Source organism: Sarcophilus harrisii, chromosome 4 (genome assembly GCF_902635505.1).
Source record: "Sarcophilus harrisii chromosome 4, mSarHar1.11, whole genome shotgun sequence".
Classification (NCBI taxonomy): Eukaryota; Metazoa; Chordata; class Mammalia; order Dasyuromorphia; family Dasyuridae; genus Sarcophilus; species Sarcophilus harrisii.
Window position 1 is genome coordinate 393,238,239 of NC_045429.1, and position 13,434 is coordinate 393,251,672.

Here is a 13,434-nt window from a genome sequence, read left to right on the forward strand (position 1 = left end):
AAATAAAGCCTGCTGAAATTAGCTGGTTCTCTTAGGTTATCAGGCTAGCTAATGGTAACACTAAAAACAAAAACCCCAATCTCCAACCACTGGAAATTCTTTAACATTAAGTAACCTTCCCTTTCTCCAGGCAATGGTTATATGATTTAAAAAAGGAAAAGAAAAAAAAAATCTCCTTTTTGTTACTAGCTGAAGTTGAAAAAAGAGAAGGGGAAAGAAGGTGAGAAAGAGAAAGCTGAAAAAGATAGGGAGCAAGTGTGAGGGAGAGATATGGAGAGAAAGAAAAGGAATGAAATAGGAGAGGGAAGAAGAGAGAAAAAGGAGAAAGGAAGGAGCAAAAGAGGGAAGAGAAAAGAAAAGGAGGAGTGTGAGAGAGAAAAATGATACAGGAAAATTAGAAAAAATAGAGAAAAGAAACAAAAAGAAAGGGTAAGGGAGGGGAAACAGAAGGAGAAAAAAGAAACAAAGAAGGAAAGAAAGAAGAAAAAAGAGAAAAAAGGAAGGAAAAGAAAAAGAAAGAAAAAAAAGAGGGAGCTAAAGGAAGAAAGAGAGAAAAAAGAAAGGGTGACAGAGAAAGAAAAAGGAAGGGAAGGGAAGAATATGCAAACTTGTCATGTCCTCCATGCGATAGAATTAGATGGAATATTTTTAGTTAGTTCATACGGTGCACTAAAAAACATTACTTGTTTCATATTACATTCTGCTCAAAAACTTATACTGGGTCTCTGTCTATAGAATGGAGATCCCACTCCTCTCCTAAAAAGGGGATATTTTTTATTTGCCCACTGGTTTAGGATGAAAGAAACATGACAGTCATGCCCCTTTCCTGCTGGGGATAAAAGTAACTTGCTATAATTTATAGTACATCCAACTACTTCCAACAACCCCATGAGTTGATAAAATATTATTATCCATATTTTACAAACAAGGAAACAGACTCTGAGAAAAAAATAACTTGACCAAAGTCTACCTGCATAACAAAATAAAGGAATCACAGACTTTTGAAGTTGGAAGGTTCCTCAAAGCCTATTTAATCCAAACCTTCTGTGAACAAGAATTCCCTCATGTCACCTGAGAAGTAGTTACTTAGTCCTTCCTTGAAGACCTTTGGTAATCAAGTAAGAATTTGCCAAGCAAGGTTCAAATTCTATTAATAATAATAGTAAAAAAAAAAAAAAAAAAAAAAAACAATAAGTATCATTTATATTGCCAACCCCTGTGCTAAAGCACTTTACAAATATTATTTCATTATAATCTCTCCTAGATGGGGAAGACTGACCCAAACTCCTCATCCTAACTTTCAAATCCAACCTATTACCTTTCCAGTCTTTCACCTTCACCTAAATAACTGACATAATAGAGAATGAGATAATAACAAAAAGATCTTCAGAAAAAGTACTTTGTGAAGTGTGCCATACTGGGTGTGAAGTTGTAATAGAAATACCATGAGTGCCATAAGCAGAGCCAAAGGGCTGGGTAAAATGCAGATAAAAATATTTCCCCTGGTAACTTCCAGGAGTTGCGATGATCAAATTAAATCATGCATGTGTATATTTTTCTCTGAAAACTGTATAGTGCCATAAAATAGAAGGCATTAGTACTCTTATTCCTATTACTTTTAAGGTAAACTCCTTAAGAATAGAGTCTATGTCCTAATACTTCTTTTTCATTCAACATTCCTCTCCCTTGTAGGTGGAAAATAGTTATATTTGACACAAAGCAAATGGATACTATTAGAATCAGAAAGCATTAAGTCTTAAAATGCTGGAGGATAATGAGATCCAAGACCCCTCAAGATCAGCCCAAGAGAATCTACATGGGAAAAACAAAATGGATGAATAATGTCTGTTGTCCAGAATATGACATGCATCTGGATAGACAGCTCATAAAGTGAGTCCATCAGTGTATATTTATATCTGAGTCAAGTGCTGTAGATGAATAATGAACTGAATTAGGGAAGGGAGGAGGCTGGATTTCATCTTGGAAAACTTTCAGTCATCCCAAGCTCTTCCACCAGACCACAACCTGTTGCTTAGTTGTTATTGTTGTGTTTTTTTTTTTTTTTTTAAATAGCACCACTATTCTTTTTTGTATTGCTATAAATCATGGAACATCATGGAATCCAAAAAATAAAGTTGCAAGTGACTGGAAGGGTAGCAGAGAGGCACACAGTGTCTGCAAGTAGGGAATAAGCATATTATTAATAATGGCATTCTTAAGTAGTAAGGAAAGAAACTAAGCAAGCATGTATTAAATGCCTACTGTATACCAGGTACTGTGCTCAGTGCTTTACAAATATTATCTTATTTGATCCTCACAGTAACCTTGTGAAACAGGTGCCATTATTAGCACTTTCATTTTACAGATGAATACACTGAAGCAGAGAAAGGGGCACAGAGCGTTTAAGTGACTTGGCCAGCATCACACACCTTAAGTGTCTAAAACTAAATTTCAATCAAGGTCTTACTGACTCCCACACTCTACTCACTGTACCACCTAGCTGCTTTGTAAGCATTAAAGGTACCATTCAGGTAACTGGATGATAGAATCAGGAAAAGAAATGGGTAGGTTCTGTAATAAGAGTGAGGGATAATAACAATAATAAAAAGAGTAAGAAATAATAGACAAGCTAACTGCTACAATAATACCTTCATAATGTTAAGATCTAGAAGAAGGCAGTTTGTCTAGGGAGCACATTCTCTCTTCAATTCAATCTGAAGGTCTATTAAGCAGTTGCTATATGTAAAATATACATATTTTGTGTGACAGATTACAGGGCTACAAAGAAAAAGGTCTCTTGCCTTTAATGAATTTATATTCTTCTTTGAGGATAGAGAATGAATGTAAGTAAATTCAAGATTATTTGTACAAGGAAGAGGAAGGGTATAATTACTAAGGCATTCTCAACGATCTCTGAAAGATTGTGGAGAATGGAAAAGGCACCATAGGGCTGGAGAAGGCAAACATCCCATTGTTTAAAAAGAGAGTCAGCAACCTGAAAGTCGGCAAACTTAACTCATGTTGCAGGCAAAAAAAAAAAAAAAAAAAAAAAAAAGATACAAAATGTCATCAAAGGGCTGGTGAGGAAATATCTAATCAATTTCTAACAATGGAATAGTCTTCAAAAACTAGAAAAGCCTTCAAGCTAAGACAGGATGACCACTTGACAGGCATGCTATCATTGGGATGCTTTCTCACGTGAGAGTTAGATAACCTTAGAAAGTCCCTTCCATGATTCTGTACCCCCCTGGCAGGAGACAGTGGAATCAGGAAAGCTTGTATGGAACAGGGACAAAATAGCACGAACAGATTATGATTTGCACCATTGGAAATAGCATTCAAGGGGGAGAGAGGAAGGGAAGAAAAAAAGCACTAAAAGAGTGCCTACTGTGTACCAGCCAGAGTGATGACATCAGAGTCCATTAAAATATTAAGCTGAATGTCATATATTAATACTACAAAATCTAAATGTAAAATGAGCTTCTAAACTTCTCTTTCCATAGGACCTGGATTTGTAGGATCATTCTATTTACATGACTTTAATCAAGTCAGCCTTTATGCCTTAGTTTCCCTATCTGTAAAATTAAGGGCTAAGACTCTTATGTTCTTTCTAACTAATTGTCTGTCATCTCATAATCCTGTGACCCATATCAGTAAGACAAGCTAGAACTCTTCAATGCCTATCAGAACTCTAAGGATTTAAATATCAGGACGCTGATCCATTGTAGCTGGGGCTCCCCACATTCCCAGGAACATTCCATGTGAAGTTTCCTTTGTAAAAAAATTCAGCTAGAGTGGCTCAATGAATAAAGCACTGGACTTGGGAGACAGAAAAACTTGAATTCAAATACACTTACTACCTGTGTAATCCTGGGAATATCACTTGATCTTTATTTATCTGCCTCAGTTGCTTCAACTATAAAATAGGGGTAATAATAACACCTACTTCCCAGATTTGATGTGAGGATCAAATAAGAAATAAAGCACTTAGGACAGTGTCTGACACATAATGGGTTCTATATAAATGCTTGTTCCCTCTCCCTGCCCCCATCCCTACCACCCCCAGCTCTTTCCCTTTTCTTGCTCCAAAGAACATTTTTTCTTCCACTATTTGGCAATGTAATGTTCTTTTCTCCATCCTTATCATCCCACTTAGTTCTCTTCCTAGGCCTATTTCCTTGAAGTTAGGAAATCCAATTATTTACTGCCCCTGCTAATTATAGTAACCTAAGCAAACTTGTTCTAAGATACATCAAGTTGAAGTTCATTTGAGCACACCCAATATATCCAAAAGTCTAGAATATCTCTGCAAATAGCATCTTGTTTTCTGAAAGCAAGCAGCTATGATTGGTTTCTATGTATAAGGCTTTTTATATTTTTAGTTCTCTTCCCATACAACAAAAACTATTAATACTGTTCCACTTTCTCCAGAGACAGTATGGATTAGACCAAATGGAAAGTTACCATGACTACCTCAACGTTATTTTGGGGATGAGAAACACTGTTAAGTCCAGCAATGTATATGGTCAAGAATCATGGCTTTATTTCCGCTTTGCTATCAGACAATCAATCCCAATTTAATTTCAAAGCTCAAATAGCAACGGAAACTAATTAGGAGCAGCAAGATCTGAAATCCCTAATTAAAGCGGAAGTCAATAAAGCCGTAAGTGTTATCATTGGGATAACCACCAGCAGGATGGAGCCCCACAAGAAAAAGAGAGAGAGAATTTCTTTTCCCAGATAATTAGCTAAGCAAAAGTGGGGAGGAGGGAAGAAGGAGAGAGGCATTTGGAGGACAAAAGGCAGAAAACAAAGTCAGGACAGAAGGATTCTATTTCTGATTCTGATGCTACTTGCTTTTAAAACAAGCTGAGGAACTTCTCTCTACTATAGAATCTTTATATGAACAAAAAAGGAAAAGGATGAATAATTTTAAGGAGCACTCTCTATAGAGTGTGTGATATTTATCCTGGCACCTGAAAGCAGTGAGAGGGGACTGCAACCTCCCAGGAAGGGATGTCTAAATTAGTGAGCTAAACAGGATCACAGATTTAGAACCAGAACAGAGCTTGGCCAGCTCCTTCATTTTTAACATGAGGAAACTGAGATCCAAGAAGGTTAAGTGATTGTTCAGTCATATAGGTAATGGCAGAGATTTGAATCTAGGTCCTGCAATTCCAAGTCTAGGGCTCTCCCCCTCCCTATAACACAGAAAAGTACAGTTTTATTGCAAATAATCCAAGAAACCTCTTGGTACCCCTGTATGAATCCCATAAATGCAGAGGAAAAGGTCTACTGAGCCAAAAGCTCAACATCCTCTCCTCTGGTTACCTTATGGGCCAAGTGCTGAATTGCCGACTTTGTATTTACCAGAAGTGGATCTGCGCAAAACCTTCTATTAACAGAGAAATACCACAGCCAACTCCAGAAGTGTACATGTCCCGGAGGACCAAGTCGGATATTTTTGACAGCTTTAAAATAATGTTAATGGTCTGACTTCATCTTACTCAACCAGAGGGATCCGCATTTAGGCCAGAAACCACATGGCCACTTTGCTGGCTGCAGGCAAGCAAGGGGATGCTTAAGCGAATAAGGGATTGCTTCTCCCTAATGGTTATATATACTTGTCTTTTCCCAAAATTTCTTGATAAAGAAAAATTAGCTTTGAGCTTGAGTTGAAAAATAGTCAGGCCATCAAAACACAGCATGCATTCAGGCCCCCTCTTCAGCAAGTATATATTCACCATAGAAGATTCTTCCCTTTTTTCTTTAAAACATAATTGCCCTGTGAGAATATCTTAAAGAGGAAACAGAATGCAATAATCCTGAAGTGGCATTTATGATGCAAATGGGGACAGAGTCAGAGAGATGGAGATAGATAAACATACACATAAAGACAGAGAGAGACAGAGTAAGAGAGAAAAGAAGAAGGGAAGGAAGGAGAGAGAAGGGGAGACAGACAGAGGAATGGAAAGAGGGGGAGGGAAAATGGGGAGAGGAAGGAGAGAGAGAGAGAGAGAGAGAGAGAGAGAGAGAGAGAGAGAACGAGAACACAGGGGGGAGGAGGGAAGGAAACAGAGTAAGAAAGATCTAGAGGGAGGGAGGGAAGAATATGAAAGAGACAGAGATAGATTTTGGTGTAAAAATAGAGATAACTCTCTAGAGAACTTTTCAAATCCAACTTTGAGTTAAAATGAGTGAAAATCAGGTCTGAAAAGTCATTACCCATTACCCAAGAGACAAACCCCAAGATAAAGGGAAGCTTGTATTCATGTTCATTATGTATGTATCTCATAGGAAGGCAATTACAAGTACAAACAGCATTCATTAGCACAGTTCTGTCTATCAACTGAATCAATCAAATAAGCTCATAATATCCTCACCAAGGTAAAAAAAAAAATTGTACCGACAGAGTCTTTTAGCATTGACTGTCTTGTGAGAGCAGGGGAAGAGGCTACTTTAACTGTTCCTATGATGAGAAAAAGAGTTTCAGCCACTGAGACAAGCTAATCTTAGTTCCTAATTTAAATGAATTAGCATTCACTGTGACACATACACCTTACACACACACACACGCATGCACACACAAACTGAAGCACAGACAAGAAAGCTGACCTGGCTACCTAATGTTTAACATAAAAAAGAAAGAGAGAGAGAGAGCCTCATTTTGCCACAGGCACTTTGGAATAAAGTTATAGAGCCCTAGGAGTCAGGAGGCATCTTAAAAAGAAATATTACTGAAACAGTGACAGAGCCATTTCCAGATGAGTAACACTGGCTAGTAGTTCCAGCAAGAGCTTCACATTAGGTGCTCATCAAACTCCATCATCACTCCAAAAAAGACACCTCGGCTCACAAACCAAACCGCCGGCTGTAAACTTTTTGTGAGTGTTCTTCAGAGAAAACTCCGACTCCCACTGATGATGGACGGACGCTCATCTCAAACCTCCCCTTACCTTCACTCCAATGACAGACTTCCGGTGATAAAAGCAGCACAAAGCCGCCGAGAGCGTATGAAAAGCATTGCATTCCTTAGGCATCTTCCGATTTTCTGGCCCAGAGACCACACACTTTCTCTAGGGTTCACAGAAAGCTTCAGAAGTTTTCTGGGAGCTGCCTTCCAGGCTGCATAGTCCCCGGCTGTTCCTGCTGCTGCTGCTGCTGCTGCTGCTGCTGTCTCCTTGGGCTATGAGAGCTCTCTCTTTCTCCGGATCAGGGTGGGACTGTCCCCCCCCTCCACCCCAGTCAAAGCCTGTAACGATCAACTCTCTCAGTCCTGACATGCTTGTGTCCAGCTTGCCATGGAGTGGGAGCCAAAAGTCCTCATGTGACCGGCCACTCTCCAATGAAATTCTAACCCCTCCAAGGAGAGGCTCTGCTCTTTAGCTGTCCCTTCACTCCAGAGACCCCGAGGACAAAACCATTCAACCACAAGTCACAGGCAGCCTTCCCTTCACAGTCCTGGACCTTCGTCAAGTATTCTGCTCCTTTCCGCCCGTCACTTGAGCTGATCCCTCTTTGAATCAGAGAGGATTTTAGAGAACAAGGTAAATCACATCAGTCGTTCAGCCTCCCTATCCAACAGGGACCAGTTTGGAACAGCGCTGGCTGAAGGTTACCAGGTCACTTAGTCTGGCCCCTTTCCTAAAGTCCTAGGTAACCCAGGTAGGGAGGGAGAGGAGGAAAAGGAAGCACTCAAATGACCACCCTGACAAGGCTGTTTATTTTTAATTAGGATGCTCCTGGCAGCCAGTTGTAGGGAAAACACAAAACCCAGCTGATAACATTGGCACAGCCATCAGTTACTGGCAGAGCCACACTGCCTTTTGGTGTTTAATTAGCAGGTCTGTCAGCAAACACCCAGAGCCACAAACCCATCCCACATGGCCCCACAAGCTGTCAGGAGGCAGCCGGGACCCGGGCTATGTTACTGACTCTGACATGATTCACAGATTTCATCAAAGCCACAAGGTGCCCCCTTCCCTTTGTGTTCACTTTTTTTGTGGGGTGGCACAATAGACAGGATCTTGGGTTAGAAAGACTCATCTTCTTGAATTCAGATCTGACCTCAGACACTTAACTAGCTGGGTTACTCTGGGCAAGTCACATCACCTTTTGTGCCTCGGTTTCTCATCTGTCAGAAAGGTGGAGAAGGAAACGGCAAATATCTGCCAAGAAAAGCTTAAATGGGGCCACAAAGAGATGGACAGGACTGAAAAATGACACCATTAGCATCCCAACCAAAAGGAAAATGAGCCCCCATAAATGGAAAGCAGGAAAGGGAGACCTCATGTAAGTCCTTCAGCTAAGAAGGATTCCACAGCAAAGCCCCAGGAGAAGCTTCAGCAGGAGATAACCTGTTTTCTCCTCAGTTCCCGTTACAGTGGCCCTAAAAGTCTCAGTTTTTATTGAATCCAGCTTTCTGCCTGAAGCTATTCCTTCTTTTCGGTTCCAAACATTAACTTTCTGTGGCTGCTGTGTCCCAAAAAGGGAATGAATCCTGCTGCTCTCTAAACCAGGGACAGGCAGTAACTCGCCATGCAACAAAAACTGAGCTGTATTCAGTTCTGAAAGGAACAGGACCAGATGAGACAGGATGGAGGTATGAGAAGCCTCCAACAGGATTAGCATCAGCTCTTTGGAAGGTCTCTACTTGTGGCGGACTAAGTTATCCCTCTGTGAAAACAGTCCATTGTTTGCTCATCTCCCCAGTGAGTAGCTCTTGAGCAAAAAAAGAGGAGCTGAAAGATAAATTTAGTACAAAGAGAGAAGCTTAGCCTAAGGAAGATGTAGTTAGGGTGCAGGCAGAGAGAAGGAGGTTGATGGGAAGATGGGAGGGTGGAGAGAAGTGTGGAGGGAAAGAGATTGATGGGAAGGTGAAAGGGAGGAAGTTGATGGAAGATGGAGGGAAGGAGGTTGATGGAAAGGTGGAGGGAAAGAGGTTAATGGGAGGGTAGAGAAAAGGAAGTCTTCCTGAGAATATCATTTATGTAGACATATAATGGTCATGAGTATTCTATTTTCAAATCTGCTTTCTTCTCCTTTAGAGTCACACTGGACATGTCTCTCCTCTTTCCTGCATTCTGCAATTCATTCCAACTGGATTTCTTGCTATTCCTCACACATTCCTCCTTTATATTGATCATCTTCTGTGCTTGGAGTGAGCTTTCTCCTGACTTCTGAAACTCTTAAGGATGCAGCTCAGATGTCATCTGCAAGAAGCTTTACTGGATTTCCCCAATGAATAGTGTTATTCCTCCAAAACCACCCTATAATTAACTAATTTGTATATGTATTTAGGTAAATGTATACATACATATACATGTATATGTATTTAGATTTATGCTGTATATTTTTAATATGTACTTTAAAAAAATCTCTCCCATTAGACCCACATGTGCAAAAATGTTTGTGGTGGCCCTTTTTATAGTGGCAAGAAACTGGAAACTGAGTGGATGCCCATCAGGTGAAAAATGGCTGGGTAAATTGTGGCATATGAATGTTATGGAATATTATTGTCCTATAAGAAACAATCAGCAGAATGATTTCAGAGAAGTTTGAAAAGATGTGAACTGATGCTAAGTGAAATGAGCAGAACCAGGAAATTATTGTACACAGCAACAACAAGACTCTTATGATGATAATTCTGATGGACTTTCTTCAACAAGATGATTCAGAGAAAGTTCCAATGATCTTGTGATGAAGAGAGCCATCTACATCCAGAGAGAGGATTGTGGGAACTGACTGTGGTTCACAACATAGCATTTTCACTTTTTTGTTGTTGTTTGCTTGCATTTTATTTTCTTTCTCATTTTTTTTCCAGTTTGATTTGATTTTTCTTGTGCAGCAAGATAACTGCAGAAACATGCATGCATATATTGGATTTAACATATATTTCTACCGTGTTTAACATATATTGGTCTACTTGCCATCTAGGGGAAGGGTTGGGAAAAGGGGGAAAAATTGGAACACAAGGTTTTGCAAAGGTTAATGTTGAAGAATTATCTATGCATATGTTTTGAAAAATAAAAAGATTTAATAAAATAAATAAAATTTTTAAAATCTCTCCCATTAGAATCATTCCCTCATTCCGTATTTTCCCTTTCTGCCCATTCTAAAGTGCCACAGTAAATAATAGAGCTAGTACTACACTTGGAGTCAACAAGACTTACTTGCCTCAGTTTTCTCACTGAAAAGTGAGAGTTATAAGAGCACCTATCTTCCTGAGTTGCTGTGAGGAGAAAATGAAATAATATTTGTAAAGTGCTTTGTAATCCTTAAAGGTTCTATAAATACTACCCATTATTATATTCAGGGAAGTTAGGTGGTACACTGAACAGAGGACCAGGTTGGGAGTCGGAAAGACCTGAGTTCAAATTTGGCCTGACACGTGATACTGAATAAGTCACTTAACACTGGTTGCCTCAGTTTCCTTATCTTTAAAATGAGCTAGAGAAGGAAATGGCAAACCCACTCCAGTATCATTGCCAAGAAAACACCAAATCGAGTCACAAAGAGCCAGACAACTGAAAATGACGAAACAACATCAATCAATCTTTATTCCTCACAGAGCTAACATTTCTGAGGTCCCTATTTTGGATTATCTCTTCTAAATTATTTCCATGTTATTGCCTTGTAAATCTTGTTTTTTCTCACCCTTTATTCCTGTAGATAATAGAGAAGATATTGTCTTGTGGTAATAATGGTCCTAAATGCCCCCAGTTGTCCAATTCATTATTCATCTTTGTCCTCCTCATGGCCATTTATTTTTACTCCTCATCTGCCATCTCCTCTCTGGATCCATGTCTTCTCAATTTTCTGGTGTCAGATGCCCCAGAGTTCCCCTTCACCTGAAGCAGGATGAAGAGGACTCTCTAAGTAACAATTATCTGATAATCATATCTACTGTGAGGTATGATCTCCCTTTATAGAATATCTCTTTTCAAAAGGGAAGTCAAGATGGCAGAGTAAGGGCAGGAACTTGCTCGACCTTTCCTCCAAATCACTCCAAATTCCTTTAAATAATGACTCTAAACAAATTTTAGAGCATCAAAACATCCCAAAAGTCACAGCATTGCTAGCTGAAAGCAACTTAGAAGGTCAGCAGAAAAGGTCTGGGACCCAGGAGTCCAGTGTGCAATCCTGGAGCAGGCTGGGCCAACACAAGACCAGTCCCAATCAGCAACAGTGCCAGTGGCGTCTGTACCTCTCAGCCTGGAAACATCAGAGAGGACTTGGAAGGTCTGTGCAGAGGGTGGAAGTCCCCATGTGCAGCCCCAGAACAACCCTAGCCCTGACCCCAATTACAGCATCAACAAATCGGGACTATTGCTTTAGCACATCTTATAGCTACAATGGGGCAGGGACATTCCTAACAGCTCCCCGGCAAAAAAAAAAAAAAAAAGAACTTGTGGTCAGGTCCCCAGAAGGACCTCTGAGAACAGCTGCATAAAATGCTTAAAGCTGGGAACAGTGCACCCTCCTCCCTGAAAACAAAACCCTACTTTAACAAAGAGTTAAAAGCTGAGTAATAGGCTAGGAAAATGAGCAGACAACAGAAAAAGTTTCTGATGATTAAAAGTTACCATGGTGACAAGGAAGATCAAAACACACACACACACACACAGAAGATGATCACCAAGTCAAAGTTCTTATATCCAAAGCTTCCAAGAAAAATAAAAATTGGCTTAGGCCATAGAAAAGCTCAAAAGGGATTTTCAAAATCAAGTAAGAGAGATAGAGGAAAAAATTAGGAAAAGAATTGAAAGTGGTGCCAAAGGAAATGAGAAGAATGCCTTAAAAAGCAAAATTGACCAACTGGGAAAGAAGATACAAAAACTCGCTGAGGAAAATAATTCCTTAAAAATTAGAATTCAGAATATCTCTTTTCTCTCATAGAAACCTTCATCAGTGGTATCCTTATCCCCTCACTGAAAAAGATTTCACCCTTTCTTTTTCCTCTGTTTCAATACCTTCCAGCCCCTCATGGCTCATTTTCCTTGTAGGATCTTTTCTTTTTGAAACTATAGGAGTTATTATCCCCTCACTGATAACTTTTGATGTGATTAGGATAGCTCTCTTATTCCTCCATCTCCCTCCTCTTCTCCCCTTTTTATGTGCCCTTTCATTTGACAATTCAGTCCCACAAAAACTTTAATTCACATTCTTTTTTCTCCATGATTATTTCTACTTAATTTCTACTTCCACTTGTCTCCTTGTAATCCCTAAATGGTCTCTTATTTTGTTGTTCCTTCCTTGAATTGCTATATTTGTTTATCCTTCTTGTATTTCTATGTTCTAGACCATTTGAAAAGCAAATAATGTTCTTTGGTCTGGTTTCTTTCTAGTAATGCTTTGGAATGCCTCTTTTGTTGTTGCTGTTATTGAACACCCATCCTTTTTCCCTCTCATAAATCATTAGGTTCGGATTTGCAGAGTAGTTCACTTTGGCTTGTCTCTTGAGCCCCTTTTACCTTTCAGAGAACATTATTACATTTCCTCTTGTGGTTTCTTGTGGGTTCAGAATAGTCTTGTGTTATTTGAATTTCCTCCTTTCCTTTATATTTGAAGGACTTTCTCCTGTTCACTGACAGAAGTAGGTTTTTTTGCGATTGAAATTGTTCAATTTAACTTCTATGTGTCTAAGTTTGTCGCACAGGGTTTTATCCTGGAGGCAGCCTGTGGATTTGATTAGCATTCTGTTTTGTGTGTGTATGCATTTGTGTTCAAAAGTTCTGGGAAGTTTTCTTGTGCTGTTTCTTGTATTAAGGTGTTCAATTTTTTTTATCTGAAGTTTTTCTGAAAAACTCATGAAAATTCTTGTCTCTATACATCCTGTCTTTAAAATCATAATCTTTTGCTTACTGAGATCATATTTTTCTTTCAACATTATTGCCCTTTTCTTCTCCTCCAGATTGTCTTTCACTTCCGTGCATTTGCATTCTGAAACAATTATTCTCTATTTTGTTTCTTTGGTGAGATTTGCCACAATGGATTCAAATTTTTCTTATTCTGCCAATTATTTTTGCTGTGCATGCCATTAATTCTGCTTTCACAATACTTTTTTTTTTTCAACCATTCAAGGATATTCTGTTATGGTTCCATGCTCTCCTGGAATCCAAAGGTGTTGATTAATCTTCCTTTATCTTACAATATTTATTCATAGATGTCTAGATATATTAGTTAACCTTGAAGCTACGTTCTTTTCTGTTGCTAATATCTTCACTATTAATTTATCTGTCTATGTTTAAGATCTTTAACTGAGTATTCTTCCTCCTGAGACCTTTGGTCATTCCAGTTTTTTTTCCTCTTGTATTTCTCTATTGCTCACTTTCTGACTACTTCCCTTTAGATGTCAGTTTCTCTGGGGACAAGAAATCAAATCCATCCATGCTGAACAATTCACATTTTACTGGTTTCCCTCTACACCTCAAG

The 13,434-nt window shown here is 39.2% G+C and overlaps 1 protein-coding gene across 4 annotated transcripts in view; it reads right to left on the reverse strand.

Annotated features, from left to right (window-relative positions):
* BCAR3 (BCAR3 adaptor protein, NSP family member) overlaps positions 1-13,434 on the reverse strand; it is a 167,099-nt gene that overhangs the window by 68,815 nt on the left and 84,850 nt on the right. Inside the window, exon 1 of one of the 4 annotated variants that reach the window (XM_023503382.2) lies at positions 6,957-9,300. The exons of the other annotated variants lie outside the window; for them this stretch is intronic. Coding sequence (XP_023359150.1) covers positions 6,957-7,040 — 84 coding nt within the window. The 5' untranslated portion in view covers positions 7,041-9,300. Of the gene's footprint in view, positions 1-6,956; positions 9,301-13,434 lie in introns of those variants that run through there. 4 annotated transcript variants of the gene reach the window in all.